General features: G+C 36.0%; 1 protein-coding gene across 5 annotated transcripts in view; it reads right to left on the bottom strand.

The window, feature by feature from the left end:
* LRP1B (LDL receptor related protein 1B) overlaps positions 1 to 17,275 on the bottom strand; it is a 1,302,041-nt gene that overhangs the window by 322,773 nt on the left and 961,993 nt on the right. For all 5 annotated transcript variants that reach the window (XM_050969143.1, XM_050969139.1, XM_050969140.1 and 2 more), the window contains 2 exons: positions 4,487 to 4,676; positions 3,036 to 3,240 (listed from right to left, as the gene is read on the bottom strand). In XM_050969143.1, coding sequence (XP_050825100.1) covers positions 3,036 to 3,240; positions 4,487 to 4,676 — 395 coding nt within the window. The remainder of the gene's footprint in view (positions 1 to 3,035; positions 3,241 to 4,486; positions 4,677 to 17,275) is intronic.

The following is a 17,275-nucleotide window of genomic DNA, read 5'->3' as shown; positions in this document are numbered from 1 at the left end:
ACCAAAAAACTATAGTGGTTTGAGGTTTACTTTGCTGTTCTCATTTCAGGCAAAACTTAGTCGGACTTCCTTAATTTATATTAAATTCAAAGGAGCAAATTTTGAGTGAATTAAGAGTGCAGATTGTCCCTATTTAAACATTTGAGGAAAAAATGTATTTCTATAGAGATTTAACAGTAAAATAAAAAAGCGTTTTGTAATACTTTCATTAATGCCTAAAATACTACAATAAATACTGTCATATGAATCATATGACATTAATGTTGGACAGTGCTGGAAATGAGGAGGAGGGTATAGGTGATGATACCTCTCCACCTCACTACTTCTGCCAGCTGTAAACTGGAAAAAGCTGGAGCGTACCATAACTTCTGAGGGGTACACAAACACTTACTTTCCAATTCAAGCACTCCTGATGGGGCTAGGCTCACCTTTAATATCTCAGAAATAAAGGATGTATCTAATATACAAGATACAGAACTAACTAAAAAATAAACTATGGAGACAGGTCATCCACTCTTATTCATGCTAGTAGTTCTTGATTCAACTAATCCCACTGAAACTAATGGCAGTGCTCATGGAGCACGGTATATTCCAATGTGAGTAAAAGAGTAACAACATTGAGCCCTATGTTAATACAACATTAGGGTGACACACTTATACATAAAGGATGTTAGAAAATGCAAAAATTAAGGTTTTCACAGTAACAGTATGTACATGGGAGCCCCAATCCTGGTCTGTGTCCTAGCTGTGCTGAGCACAACTTAGGATGGGAAATGCAAGTTACTGAGGTAAAGCAGAGTACATCTCTCAATACTCTGCTCAGCGCTGGTTATTCACTGTCTACCCACAACCAGGGATTACTGGATGCAGCAATGCCACAGACACGAGTATGCTAGGTTCTGTGAGCAATCTCCATCTCTCTCCACCCACAGACTTTCTGGATACTTTGCACCTCCAGAGAAGCATAAGGAAAACTGAAAGGGGCCAAGTTCTGGTACAGGATGTATATTTATATTTAAATAATCTAATTATTAAACAAAAATATATATGCATTGTAGCTGAGTTAATGTTACTGGATAAATTTAGAGCTTTTGCATTTCCTGAACATTTAGTTTTGAAATATGTAAAGTTAAGTGCTACAATAACAAACGCAGATTTTTATGGGAGGTGGAGGGTGTTTGTTTTTTGGGAGGATCTTTTGCATTAAATTTTTTTCTTATTTTCTAAGGAAACGGAAAGATGCAGCTGTCCATTTATGCTAGTCTGCAAGTGGTCCAAACTAGCACATGGTTCACTGAAACAAATTGGGTGGCAGGGAGGAGAGAGTTCCCACTTCTATTGTTATTGTTTAGCTGCTGAATTTGTCTTCAAAGCTAGATTCACAAGGCAGCATGTCTGAAAAAGCAACACAAGAAGGCAACATAAAAAGACAAATATAATTTGCATTTTTGGAAGACTGCTGTGTGTTTTAATTACATATTTACATTTCTCATTTGCACTGTGCTGTAACAAACAAGAAGGAAGGGATACATCAGGCTCTGTTAAAATCTTAGCAGATACCTAGACCCATCAGATATTTCAGTACTTATAATATTTATTAATTTAAAATTTTCTGCATACCTAGCAGTCTATTACGCAGTAAGGACTATTTCCAAATAGTTTTGAAGTATGCTTTCTTTTGTCTTTCTCTCCATCTCAACCCCCATCCCACTCATTTCTAAAGTCTTTCTGGGTCAGAAATACCATAAAAGATTAAAAGGGATTTTGTTTTATTTTTTCCCCAATCTCCAATAAATCTAAAATAGCTGAATGGACTTTTCCTAAATATTTCTAAAAAACCAAATCAACCTCATTCAGCAGCCAAATGAGTCAAACTGCAGTTAAATTTCTATATAACCTAACTATAACTATAACTTATAATAGACATATCAGAATGAGAAATGATAGCACTGTGTCTTAGGAAATCAGCCATTGTGTTTTAGCAGAGGAATGGTTTGCTTGTTTCACAGTATTTATATATAAAAATAATTCCTTTTAAACATAGAATCTGAAACATGAACACCTACATTTAGAAATATCCATGCATACCTGATTTGGATAATGACACAGAAAGCACACTTATAAAGTCTGTGGATGGTATCAAGTTGGGAGGGGTTTCAAGCACTTTGGAGGACAGGATTAGAGTTAGGGTTAGGGAGAGAATGATCAACTGCACAAACACAAAATGAGAAAGAAGGAGTACTGCAGAAAAGGATCTGGGGCTATAGTGGATCACAAACTAAATATGAGTCAACAATGTAATACTGTTGCAAAAAAAAAAAAAACAACAATCATCATTCTGGGATGTATTAGCAGAGTGTTGTAAGCAAGACATGAGAAAATTCTTCCACTCTATTCAGCACTGATAAGTCCAGAGGAGAGCAGTCAAAATGACTAACGGTCTAGATAACATGATCTATGAGGAAAGATTGGAAACACTGGGTTTGTTTAGTTTGGAGAAGAGAAAACTAAGTATGGGCACGATAACAATCTTCATGTATGTAAAAGTTGTTATGAAGAGAGTGATCAATTGTTCTCCTTACCCACTGAGGACATGATGAGAAGTAACGGGGTTAAACTGCAGCAAAGGAGGTTTAGGTTAGACATTAGGAAAATCTTCTGAACTGGAAGGACAGTTAAGCGTGGGAACAAATTACCTAGGGAAACTGTGGAATCTCTGTCATTGGAGGTTTTTAAGAACTTATTAGAAAAACACCTGTCACAAATTATCTAGATAATATTTAGTCCTGCCTCAGTGCAGAGGACTGGACTAGATTTATCGAGCTCCCTTCCAGTCCTATGATTCAATTTAGCCATTTTGTTTATGAATAAGAACTAATGGAGAATTACTGATTCATTAATCTACAGGCAGATACATAAGACCCTGATTTGGTAAATCTAAACTTTGGTTGATTTAAAGAGACTATCCAAAGAGTACAACCATATATATATATACATAAAACTCCATATATCAATATTTTATTTGTTTTACTTACATATCTATGTGACCCATCATATTCACACCTCTCTATTTTTCCCAGGCTGCCATCTGAAAAGTAGAGTTTCTCTGCACTGTGATCAATGGTAAGTCCATTTGGTGTGAGGAGATCAGTACTGATAATAACCTGTGCATTTTTCCCAGAAAGGGTAGATCTCATGATGCTTGGATGCTGCTCATTCCAGTTAGTCCAAAACATTAAACTGTATTAACATCAAAATAATAATAAAAAAGCTTTAAGCTAAACTTGTTATTTTACTTCCTATGTTAGTTCTACTTATAAATTAAGAATCTGAAAAAAAATGTATCTTCAAATATAGTTATAGTTTATATAGTATTTTCAATTAAATTATAATAAAGATCAATTATTGCAGTTTATCCTGTTTTAATGAGTGATCTGTGATTCTTATGATCTAATATTTTAAGTAGTGCAGTGTTCTCTAAATTATGTAAATCAATTATTTGTAACAATAGAAAACAAGTATGACAGTCAATAATTTTCAAATTATAGTAGATCCTTGACTCATATGCGAGCATTTACTTTTTGTCTTCCCACAAATCTTTTGAGTTTTTATCCTCAATTCTGTCACCTATTTTTTGTTTTTTTTTCTAAACCAGGGAAAATCCATCTACACAGGACCCTCCTCACGTCACTTATGCCTTGTAGTGAGAGACATGCTACAAGGAGAGTAGATACTGAAATACTGCAAATGAGGTCTCTAGGGTCTGCTTACTCAGACTTTAGTGCATGATGTATATTTCACAAGAAGAACATGTCTCCCAATTTACATAAAGTTACTTCAGAGTCTGTGCTAGATTACTGACTGAAATGACTTAGGTTTTAATGTGCCATAAGAGAAATTCAATTATATATATATTGATTTGACTCTCAATGGTACATGCCTTTCTAAGACACAGTAATTTTTTTAAAATTCTACCTTTACAAGTCTAAATTTAGGCACCCATTTGCCCTGTGACTAGGATATTTACATGGGCACATATACTACTAAGACAAGAAACTGAAGTTTTATTTTAAGACTGTAAAATATTTGTATTTCCAGCTTTTACTTAAGAAGTTTGAACTGTATATTACAGAAGTGAACAGCTCAATGGAGAATACTTATCCTTTCTGTTCTACTGTAAATATTTCAGGCAGGTTTTCTTATTTTTTCAAACATCAGCTTGAAGAGTTTTTGGTGAAGCATAGTACAAAAACATTTGAGCATGATCGTCTATCTAAAAGATTATTTGTATTAAATGAGACATTTTAGGATTTCTGGAACTGTTTTCAAAAATAAAAGCATGCAATTTGGCTCCTGAGACCATATTTAGGCATCTGTCTGATCTTCAAAAGCGCTGAGTACCAGTTTTCACTTACATGAACGGGAGATGCTCGATGCTCAGCACTTTTGAAAATTCAAAAACCAGTAATATAGATGTGGTACATACTTTTGGCATTCATCAAGTGCTAAGACATGTGGATGATCATCTTCACACATTGTTATTACTGCTTCCCTGTTGAAAGCTCCTCGTCGTTTCTGGTCAACTGTATGTCTTGTGATAGATGATGTAGTAGAGCTGGTCCAATAGAGAGTATCCCAAGCTCTATGATAGGCAAGTCCTTCCACAGAACCTACATCTGATAAAAACAATTACAAAGAAAACAAATTACTTCTTGTTAGCAATGAAGGGGAACTTTTTTTCTAAATAGCACTTGTTGAATAACACAGTGGTTCAGATATTTTAGCTCTTCACATGTCCCACTTTTTTTATTCCAACATCACACATTGAGATCCAGAGAGATTAAATGATGTATCTTAGGTCACACATAAAGTCTGTGGTGGAGCTGGGCTTGAAATCGAGATCTCTTGTGTCCCATGATAGTGTGTTAAACAGAAGATAATTTCCCCCCTCTACATGGTCATTCCTCTCTTATCTTATCTTAGTAACTTTCAAACTAAAAATGTTGTCAGTATCTTTAAGCTTCTTTATTTATGTATTTATTTATTTATTTCCCCAAGAAACACTCTCTCTGTCCCAAATTATTTTAAAGTTTCCTATCACTCAGATGCAAACAAATGACACAATAGGGAGATGGTGGAACTGCAACAACTTACCAGGGAAGGAAAATAAAGAATGGATTTATCTAACTTTTCATCTAACTCACAACATCCACGATTCACAGGAAACTTCAGTTAAGTCCCTTCCTGTTCCCATTGTTTACTTATGACCTGATTTTAAGATTCACTGTGCACTCACCATTTCCACTGAAAGCTATGGAGGACTTATAAAAATCAATCCATTAAACATTTCATCATCAGTTTAAAGAAAATAAAGGAAAACCATGGAAGAATATACAAATATCATCTGGTGCTAAACATATATGATAAAGAACTCCTGTGAACTGTTAAATCCATTAATAATATTTTTAGTACAATACTGGCAGCCAATATTTAAAAAATGGGGACCTTTTATGCAACAAGTAGTCAAGTGAAAGTCTACAACTGACACTGAAGGCAGCGTAAGTTCACTTCCCCCCCCCGCTAATAATACTTATTATTAAACAGTATCTGAGTACATATTTTTAAATTTAGATATCCATTTGCATTATATGGATGAGAGATTTCTTTTTTCCAATGTTAACTGATTGTTTGTTTCCATATCTGAAAATGTTTAAAAAAAACTTCTGCATCAAAATACATCTTTTTTTTTAAAGAAGCTACTGTACTGTGCTCTATCATCCTACGTGAAAAATGTAAGGAAGAAACAAAAGCAAATGAAATTAATAGCCAGCTAAGGAATACCTTCAATACTGTCAAGAAAAGATAAATTGCAGACTACCGATTCCTATAAATAAAAGTGACACTGGCAGAAACTGGAGTAATTATTTCTTACTATTGTATTCCCAATCACTTAGGCAACATAACTGATACTCTGATTGTTTTATCTATTTAGTATGTAACACAAAAAACAGATTTAGGCAGAAAGTTAGATGCAACACATTACATTTCTAGATTGTTCTTCAACGGTTCATTTTATAATATGCAGTATTTATCATCTTGATTATTATTGTTTATATTTAGCATTGAGGAGGGTATTACTTTCATGCTACAAATAATATATAGAGAACAGACACTCATCGAAGTAATTTAATTTACTTTATCTACAATAGTTCATAAACACAAGGCAACAAAACCGTATTTGCTATGAATGTGTCACTTTCACTGATGCATACAACATTTTTTCAAAAGTCTCCAGAGGTGATCCTGGCAGTTACAGGCCAGAAAGCTTATTTTCAGTACCAGGCAAAGTTGTTGAAACTATAGTCAAGAACAGAATTATCAGACACATAGATGAACAATATATGTTGGGGAAGAGTCATTGTGGCTTTTGTAAAGGGAAATCATACTCAGATTTCTATTAGAATTCTCTGAGAGTGCCAACAAGCATGTGGACAAGGATGATCCAGTTGAGATAGTATACTTGGACTTTCAGAAAGCATTTGACACCGATCCATACAAAAAGGCTCTTAAGCAAAGTAAGCAGTTATGAGATATGATGGAAGGTCCTTTCATGGATCAATAACTGGTTAAAAGACAGGAAACAAAGGATAAGTGAGAAATAATGGTCAGTTTTCACAGTGGGGAGAGGTAAACAGTAGGGTCCCCCAAGGATCTAAACTGTTCAACGTATTCATAAATGATCCTGAAAAGGGAGTAAACGGTGAGGAAGCAACATTTGCTGATGATACAAAATTACTCAAGATAGTTAAGTGCAAAGTTGATAGTGAATAGTTACAAAAGGATCTCACAAAATTGAGTAACTGGACAAAAATTTGACAGAGGAAATTCAATGTTGATAAGTGCAAAGTAATGCACATTGGAAAACATAATCCCACCTATACATACAAAACGAGGAGGTCTAAATTAGCTGTTACCACTCAAGAAAGAAATGTTGCATCATCATGAGTAGTTTTCAGAAAACATCTGCTCAACATACACCACATCAGTCAAAAAAAACCTAACAAAATGTTAGGAACCATTAAGAAACGGATAGATAATAAGAAAAAAAATGTCATAATGTCACCATGTAAATCTCTGGTACACCCACACCTTGAATACTGCATGCAGTTTGTGTCACCTCATCTCAAAACAGATATATTAGAATTGGAAAAAGTACAGGGAAAGGCAACAAAATTATCAAGGACAGGGAATTGCTTCAATATGAGGAACAATTAAAATACTGTGACTGTTCAGCTTAAAAAAGCAGCAAAGAGTCCTGTGGCACCTTATAGACTAACAGACGTTTTGGAGCATGAGCTTTCGTGGGTGAATACCCACTTCGTCAGATGCATGTGACAAAGTGGGTATTCACCCACAAAAGCTCATGCTCCAAAACGTCTGTTAGTCTATAAGGTGCCACAGGACTCTTTGCTGCTTTTACAGATCCAGACTAACACGGCTACCCCTCTGATACTTGACAGCTTAGAAAAGAGACAACTAAAAAGGGATATGATAGAGGTTGATAATATCACAAATGGTTTGAAGAATGTGAATAAAGAAGTGTTATTTACCTCTTTGCATAATACAAGAAAGAGAGATCACCCAATGAAATTAATAGGCATCAGGGATAAAACAAGCATAAGGAAGTCCTTCACACAACACACCATCAACCTATGGAATTTGTTGCCAGGGGATGTTGTGAAGGCCAAAAGTATAATTGGGTTAAAAATAATTTGTTTGTGGAGGATAGGTCCATCAATGGCTATTAGACAAGATGGCCATGAATGCAAGCCTAGAGCTAGGTTCTGTCCCTAAACCTCTAACTGCCAGAAGCTGGGACTGGATGACAAGGGATGGATCCTTGATAACTGCACTTTTATGTTAATTCCCTCTGAAGCGTCTGGCACTGGCCAGTGCTGGAAACAAAATACTGGGCTAGATGAACCATTTTTCTGAGCGGTATGGCCTCTCATGTTCTTATTATTTACTTCTCTGAAATTTCTCCTCCCTCTGGCTACTTTTTTCAGAGTTTCCCCTAGCTAAACTTTCATGCCATGTCAGCAAGGAACCACTTGTATCACTGTTGAGCTAAAGCATATGATATTTGCTCATGGTCAATATATTTCCTCAGTTACTGCAGTACATGAAGAAGATATATGTTCAAGATGTCTTTCATTTTCTTTTTATAAGGGATAGTGACCTCACAGAATACTTTATTACAATATGGTGTCAGCTTAGAAAGAAACATACATATGTATATGGATCAATTAAAGCAAATATTTTAAAAAAAGATAATTAAAAGCACAGAATTCTTCTCCTCTGAAGATATATAATTAACATGGATTTTTACTCTTGGGTCTTAGCTGCCTATGACAAGATAAGAAAAAATCAATTCTCGCCTTTCTTGTTATTTGCCTTTCTTCTAATGATGTCTCTACTACTCCTTCCAGATGGCTTGGACATTCTTGTTTTATAGACTGGAGGAAGTGCAAGGGCTTTTAAAGAAATACTTGGGATGTCAATCCTGTCCACCTGACCTAATAGCCTGGAAAAAAGATTTCTTCCAAAGCTGTAGCAATTTTATATATAATTGAAAAAATTATATAAAATTGAAAATATATATATATATATTATATTTTCAATTATATATATATATATATATATATATATATATATATATATATATATATAATTGAAAATTCAAACCTCATGAGAGACAGGACTCAAACATCGAAGAGATTACTAGAAAGAGAACATTAGCAAAAAAGAAATTTTTTCATTCTTCTGAATAACATCTCCACTAATCTTCACTGATTGGAAGAACATGCAGTGATAAGAGAGATGGAACAATGCAGGGGTGGATTTTAGGAGAAAAATCCCTAAGAAAAATCCATAGGAACACATAGGGAAAAGACTACTGATTGAAGCACCTTCCACCAAAAGTAGATGTCTGAATATAAATGAAGGTTGGCCTTGCCTTTGGTGATTTGGTTTCTTGAGGTTGTGTATGCTTTTGCTATAAAACAACAAATCTGTCTGATAAAAGAAGTGATAGAAGAATTTTTATGTTTGTATTTTGAGTAAAAGAAAAAACAGAATTTATTTCTGTACTGTTTATTTCAATTTAGTAGGATCCTCTCAAAAGCTAGGCTCTCAGGTGTAAATTGATAGATTTTGGATACCAAAAAAGCCCTTTAGACAAAAGGTCCTTTCTTGGAGGTACAGGTAGTTTAGGAAGTTGGATATCTAATGTCTTCCCAATCAGTTAAAAAAATTACTCTCTCTAAAATTTTGTTCTTTCCAATATATTGAAATTTCTCTGAACTACAGGAATGGGTGGAAGACACCACTTTTCAGAAACAATTTATGACCACTGGTTTGTGAGCATAGATTTTACCCCAAGAGAGGAAGGGACTTAACTATTGTTTTCTGTAAATCATGGATTTTGTGAATTAGATGGAAAGTAACCTTATGCACAAGTGAAATGAAATGAAATTGTCCATTAAAGCTATAGGTAGCCGGTACCAATCAGAAAAGTCCAAAGGTTTCTCTACTTCATGACAGGGACCAGCCCTGCAGGTAGGTGGTCTCAGGAATGTAGCCTGAAGCCACCTTTGTGCCCTGCCTACCCCGACAAAAACTAATCAGACAAGGCAGTTCTGCAGAAACTCAGAATAGGGTCCTATGAATTTTAACATACAAAGATGATATGCAGTACAAATAGTTATCAAATAAAAGTTATTCAAGTGTTAAAACAAAGACTCCTAGAAAGCTATGCCATGGTGCCATTTATGGAAATACGCAATCTGTTTTAATGTAACACAAAGACTACAGCTGGTGAAAAAAACTTATCATATTTGTAAACGATATGATCGAAATGGCAAAGAACCAATGAGACAGTGATGAGAATGTTTCATCTGAAAGAGGGTAGATTTCATACAGTATTAACAGAAAAAATGAAAGAAACATCAATATAAAGATGATACCAAGAGACCATTACTAGCAGGATTTTGAACAAAATGATGTTCATTTTTGAACAAAAGATGATCATATATAGAGAAAAAAGAACTCCTGAAGAAATCTCAGCAACAGATTCTCCTATTGATATAGCCTGCAATCAAAGAACCTCCAGTGAAGTTTTTTTGAGCTAACCAATTTTAGGAAATTAGCCACTCAAGACAACTATCTCCAGGGAAGAAGCAATGGTTAAGGGTTAATGTCTCTTTTACCTGTAAAGGGTTAAGAAGCTCAGTGAACCTGGCTGACACCTGACCAGAGGACCAATGGGGGGACAAGATACTTTCAAATCTTGGTGGAGGGAAGTCTTTCTTTGTGTTGTTTTTTCTGTTCGTTGTTCGTTCTTGGGGCTAAGAGGGACCAGACGTAGACCCAGACTTTCCCAATCTTTCTGAATCAGTCTTTCAGATTTCAAAATTGTAAGTATAGCCAGGCAAGGCGGATTAGTCTTATGTTTGTTTTCTTAACTTGTAAATGTGTCTTTTTGCTGGAAGGATTTTTACCTCTGTTTGCTGTAACTTTGACTCTCAGGCTGGAGGTGGGGGGAGTCCCTCTAGTCTATATGAAGCTAAATACCCTGCAAAGCATTTTCCATTCTGATTTTACAGAGATAAATTTTACCTTTTCTTTCTTTAATTAAAAGCTTTCTTTTTAAGAACCTGATTGATTTTTCCTTGTTTTAGAACCAAGGCATTGAGTCTAAACTCACCAGGAACTGGTGGGGGGAAAGGAGCGGGGATGATTAATTCCTCCTTGTTTTAAGATCCAAGGAGTTTGGATCGGTGTGAAGCTTCCAAAGGCAACCCAGGGAGGGGAAAGTCTGGGGGGAAAAGGAGGGGATGGTTAATTTCTCCTTGTTTTAGGACCCAAGGGGTTTGGGTCTTGGGTTCCCCAGGGAAGGTTTTGGGGGAACAGGAAGTGTGCCAAACACTATATTTTTGGCTGGTGGCAGCGTACCAAATTTAAGCTAGTAATTAAGCTTAGAAGTGATCATGCAGGTTCCCACTTTTTGAACGCTAAAGTTCAAAGTGGGGAAAAAACCTTGACAGAAGCTCTCTCAAGAAAACATCAAACATTAGCCAGTCAAAAGTTAAGCCGAGAAAAAGTTCAGCTGACAAGTTTGTAGGTGAGAATTATGTTTACATAAGTATCACAAAGAGATTTACTGAAATAATTATATTTTGCTTCTCTCAATAATAATCAAGCATTAGCACCTGGATGAATCTGATATGTTTGACTTAAAGACAAGAAATAGAAACTACTTATAGTACAAAAATTGTCTTAGCTACAGACCAATATCAAAAACATCTGGTGAGCCTTATAAGTAGCACAGACTATAGTCTATTGATATTTGAGTAATATCCGTATCTGTCACCTTTTGTTTCATCAAGTTTTTACCCATGAAATGCAATGCCCTCTCATGACAAACATAAGGCACTCATACCTTTAAAAAGTTCAGTCCATTAAGTGCAAACCTATAGAGAAGGTGTTTTTAAGATAGTTATATGAGATCTATGTTAATCAAGTATTGATAAAATATTAATGATGTAAAATGCAGAATATTAACTTTTTATTTGATAAGTGGTCAGTATTAAGTGAATGAGTAAATATTAACTATTAAATTACAATAAACTGTGTAAATTGTATCATCCGGCTCAATTGGTAGTGATCAACGGTTTGATGTCTAGTTGGCAGCCGGTATCAATCGGAGTGTCTCAGGGGTTGGTGCTGGGCCTGGTTTTGTTCAACATCTTCATTAATGATCTGGATGATGGGATGGATTGCACCCTCAGCAAGTTCACAAATGACACTAACCTGGGAGGAGAGTAGATATACTGGAGGATAGGGATAGGGTTCAGAGTGACTTAGACAAATTGGAGGATTGGGCCAAAAGAAATCTGATAAGGTTCAACAAAGACAAGTGCAGAGTCCTTTATTTAGGACAGAAGAATCCCATGCACTGCTACAAGCTGGGTACCAACTGTTTACGTGGTAGTTCTAGAGAAAAGGACCTGGGGATTACAGTAGATGCGAAGCTGGATATGAATCAATAGTGTTCCCTGGTTGTCAAGAAGGCTAACGGCATATTGGGCAGCATTAGTAGGAGTGTTGCCAGCAGATCGAGGGAAGGGATTGTTCCCTTCTATTCGGCACTGGTGAGGCACATCTGGAGTACTGCGTCCAGTTTTGGGGCCCCCACTATAGAAAGGTTGTGGACAAACTGGAGAGAGTCCAGTGGAGGGCAACAAAAATGATTAGGGGGCTGGGGCACGTGACTCATGAGGAGAGGCTGAGGGAACTGGGATTATTTAGTCTGCAGAAGAGAAGAGTGAGGGGGGATTTGATAGCAGCCTTCAACTACTGAAGGGGGATTCCAAAGAGGACGGAGTTACGCTGTTCTCAGTGGTGGCAGATAACAGAACAAGGAGTAATTGTTTCAAGTTGTAGTGGGGGATGTCTAGGTTGGATATTAGGAGAAACTATTTCATTAGGAGGGTGGTGAAGCACTGGAATGGATTATGTCGCGAGGTGGTGGAATTTCCACCATTAGAGGTTTTTAAGGCCCAGTTTCACACGCCCTGGCTGGGATGATTTAGTTGGGTTTGTCCTGTTTTGAGCAAGGGGTTGGACTAGATGACCTCCTGAGGTCTCTTCCAACTCTAATCTTCTATAATTCTATGATTATTCTTTCATCTTTAGGATACAGATAGCTGCCCAAAATTCAAGTAAGTCAATATTATAGTGTTGGGACTGACCCAGAGAAAATGATTTGATACACTGGCATTGCCAGTATCACATGTTAAAACTAAAACTAAAACCTTCAACTCCACTTTGAAATTATCAGGAACACTGATGTTATAATGATTAGCCATTACAAAACTGTAATAAATTTGTGCTATATTATGGTAATTTACCATACACATTTTAAGGATTATTCCGTAGCACAACCATATTTTCTGCTGAAAGTAACCTGCCAGCAGTTATTCACTCATTATGAAATATGTGAGAAAATATCTAGTTAGTTCACTGAACACTGCAATTTTGGGAGTCAAACCCAAAATCTTTCAATAGGATGAAAATCAGGGGATTTGTTGTTTACTACCAGTTTTATATATTCACACTACCTTATACTGTTTTGAGTTAGTAAAGCACACAGAAACTGGAAATGAAAAGAAATGCATTTCTTTCACTGACACATTAAATTAAAACATTGATAGCATTAGATGCCACCAGCACTGGTTAAATTTATTCTACCCATGAAGCAACAGTTCATGATTTTCAAATGAATAGCACACTTAAATGAAGGGAACATTAATACAATATGATATTAATATACAAATCCTCACATTATTCACCTGCCACTGACATTCTGAATTAAATCAGTAATGAGGTGTATAACTGATTAAATATCTACACAACAGAAAGCAACAGTTTATGATTTACAAAGGCAATGGTAGAGTGATCACATCATTACGTTGCTAAACGCGATCTATCACTTTTACTGAATTTAACGAAGATGGATTACATTCCGCAGATGACATGCAACCTATAAATATTGTCATTCTGATCTTCATCTGACTTTCTTAGCGAACAGACAAGCAACAAATCAATTATTGAAGAACACCTATTAGAATCCCTTGTTATTCAGCATATGTGTGCGCGTGTGGGAGGGGGGAATATTGCTGAAACTATCTAATAACTCTAACTTCTGAAATTCTAGCTCATCTCATTTACTATTTAAAATTCTGCAGGAAGATTAAATTCAAAATGTTACTGGTTTTTGTACTTGACTAGGGCTGGGTCGCATCAACAAACCTTTTTGCATTAATTCCACCTTTTAAGCTACCTCAATTTGTTCAACCACACAGCAAATTGTAAGGCAGGAAACAATAATATTCATCTATACAATGTAAAACATTGCTTTGTAAATACTGAAAGAGAGTAAACGTCATAAGAACAATTAGCACAAGCAACACACTTACACCAAAACTTCTGAGGATGTTTTAAAAGTACCTACCATTAAGCACCTGCTTGAGTTCTTATTTACTGTACTCTCTCATTTGGCTTTCACAATTTACTTTTTTGGAAACAAGTCTGTCAATTGCTTGAATGGCCCAATCACAGGAGATCAGACTGCTTTCTGATTGTGCAAGCAGATTATCTTATTGTAATAGATAACAGGTAGTCAGTATTTGATGTCTAAAATGAAGATTATGCCTCAAAAGAAATACAACATCTGAGACCCAGCTTAAAATTTCACACATATTACCAATTTCACAATCAGAAATTTAACTAATTCCATTATGCTCTTCAGGTAGCTATAAGGCAAGAAGTCATTCTTGGCAGAAAGTAAAATTCTTGAGACAACAATAAACTGTAATAAAAGAATGAATGGATAGCATTTTGTTTTTGAAACTAGAGGCTGATTTGATTATTTATTGCTTCTCTCATCGCTGAGCTGCAAAATGAGCCCATCTTATTCAGAATATTTTAAAACTCAGAATATCTCAAATTTGGAACAAACAAATTTAACTAGTATATACTAACTACTCCATTTTTTTTGCTTATGAAAAATTCATGTAGACATGATGTCATAAGGACTAAGTTTGTGTATGTGATTTCTAGAGCTGTGCAATGTGACACCATGTGACATGTTACATTAAAATTCCTTCAAATGCTGATATATTAAACTTTCTGATCATACATAATAAACATAGCCTTCAGGGTTCTGCAAAGCAACAACTAGCTTCTTTTCAATAGCTACACTTCATGTTACTTCAAGGGGTGAATAATTCTAAGACCAAAGGCAGCAACTTGTTCACAATTCTCTCTCTTTTATTCAGTGCAATTGTATTTAAGATAAATATATAAGCACTGATGTGACACAGTCTCTTTTGGCACATGGCAAAAAAGAAAGTTAAAGGATAATTGCCAGTTTACCTATCTTTATTCATATAAAGGTGATGTTTTAACATAACCATAAAATACTTTATTGGCCAAAATTATTCCTCTTCAGAGGCATTGATGTAAAAAATGGGGGAATGTACTGTACCAAAGTGACAGTGCCTGGTGCGAATTGTATTTTTATAAGGCATGATAACTATAAAGCCACTAGAGGAACATGGTAAGAGGTTACTCTTGCTATACCTTTATTCCCCACAATTCTGATTCCTGGTATGTAAGAGAGGGTTAGGTCAACTAGCAGTACCAGCAGTGCTGACCACATTCTACCCAAACATAGCTTCTTCCTGGACAAGTGTGCTGAAGGGGAAGGGCAAAAATTTCATTTACATTGAATTTGAGCCATCTGGTTACCAAAGACTTTGAAGCTTTCTTCTGCTTTACTTTGACATTATATGGTATAAGAAGGCATTTTAATAAGGATGGTTTTCTTTTTATTAGATTTTAACTTCCCTATATGCATATATCCTTTGCTACTCCTCTTTTAGACTGACTGAGTCAGGACAGAAGGAACGAACAATTTCTTGTGAGCAATGCAATGGAAAGCAGAATTGATTTTAGGAATATATGCAGGATTCAGGCAAAACAACCCCTTGTCTTCACAGCATGTATCATATTGACATTTCATATAAAGTGCTGTAACCGTCAGATCAGAAGTAGTGACCAATCGGAAGTCAAACTAAATGGAAATTAAACAGATGCCATAGGAGAATGTCTCAAAGAGTGGTCTTCTGAGAACTTCCAGGAGTAGACTGAACTTAATGGGACTACTCTGTAGATCTTCTGTGGGTTGATTAGTGTTACTGTTTTGCAGGATTCTTTTAATATGGAGAATCAGGGAAATATTTTTAGGATTGTCTATTTTCATAAATGGTTGCAATGATAAGGCTTAACACTTCAAAAAGATGTCTAATGCCTAGAAATATGGTGTCTTGGATAAATTCTAATACATGACAAATTTTAGCTGATCTGGATTTAATTTTATTTTCTCAGCTCTAGTGGCTAAATCTGGCCCAGATTCTAGTTTTCTCATATGCAGCAGAGCTTTTCCTCAATGCTAGCAGGCTGAGGACTATTGATTCTTTAATTGTCCCCTTTTACCAGTAGTACGATAAGTCAGTACAGTCTTGATTCTAGGTGGATAAGGAGTCTCGGTACTAATGGGTGATTCAAGTTGCAGAGGTGAAGCCAGAATTTGCAAGGCCAGAATGGAACCACTAGGATTACTTGTGCCTTGTCTTGGTTAATTTTCCCCAGAGTCTGTGACATCAGAGAAAAAGGATTCAGGATCCCTGAAGGTCAGGCTTAGGACAGTACAGTTTCCTTCTCTCTGATGACTTTTACTCTCTCTTTGGCTGTCTATTAGATGAAAGACACTTTTTGACCTTCTTTATAAGCATGCTTTTATTCAGCAACACTTTACAAAGTTTTCTTCTTGAAGACATCATCAGGTACTTTGCCTAACGGCACACTTCTTCAGCTTGATCCGAAGGTGTCCACCTACAACACTGTTGGATGCCACAGACTGGATGCCTGCAAGGGTTAGTGCAGGCAAAGATCCATATGATACAAAATCTGCAGTCATAGTGAGTTTTATAATTTTGGTTTTCTTGGGAAGGTTCTCAATCAGGGGTCTGTGTGGACTAGAGTGGCCTAGGCAACACATGCAGATATGGACAAAGCCTGGAGCCAGAGGGCAGCAGATGTAGCTTCATAATTCCTCCAGAAGGCTCATTCCACTCTTCAGTCCATTGCTTTTATTTAAGAAAGAATGCTTCATCTGCTGGTATGTTTGTGTCCTTGACCTAGGGAGCTACAAAAGATTCCACATTAGAGAAGCTGATGTAATCCATTGTGGATTTAAGGACTGAAAAAAAGTTTTGTGCCAGCCTGGATAATCTCTGAAGTTTGTGGTGGCCCTATTAGGATTTAATAATTTTGTTCAAAGCAAAGAGAATGGAAAGGTAGAGTTCTTTTTTGGGGGGAAGGAAGGGCACAAATACTTCTTAGTAGATTCTCTGACATGTCTCTTCCCTCCCCCATGTTAAATTTGGGAATTCACTGTATTAAACCCTTTTTACTATGCTCAGGATGTGGAAAGCTCATCCACTTAAACTATTTTGAAATCATAACCCTAAGGTCTGTTTCCTTACTCAATCTTGACTGACTGGACCAATCCAACCATGGAAAAAAAGTTCATGTGAAGCCAATGTAAAAATGTAGTACAATATTTTAGAAATAGCTTAAAAACTAAAGA

Source organism: Gopherus flavomarginatus, chromosome 10 (assembly GCF_025201925.1).
Source record: "Gopherus flavomarginatus isolate rGopFla2 chromosome 10, rGopFla2.mat.asm, whole genome shotgun sequence".
NCBI classification, from domain to species: domain Eukaryota; kingdom Metazoa; phylum Chordata; order Testudines; family Testudinidae; genus Gopherus; species Gopherus flavomarginatus.
This window is presented reverse-complemented; position numbering and strand designations above follow the sequence as displayed.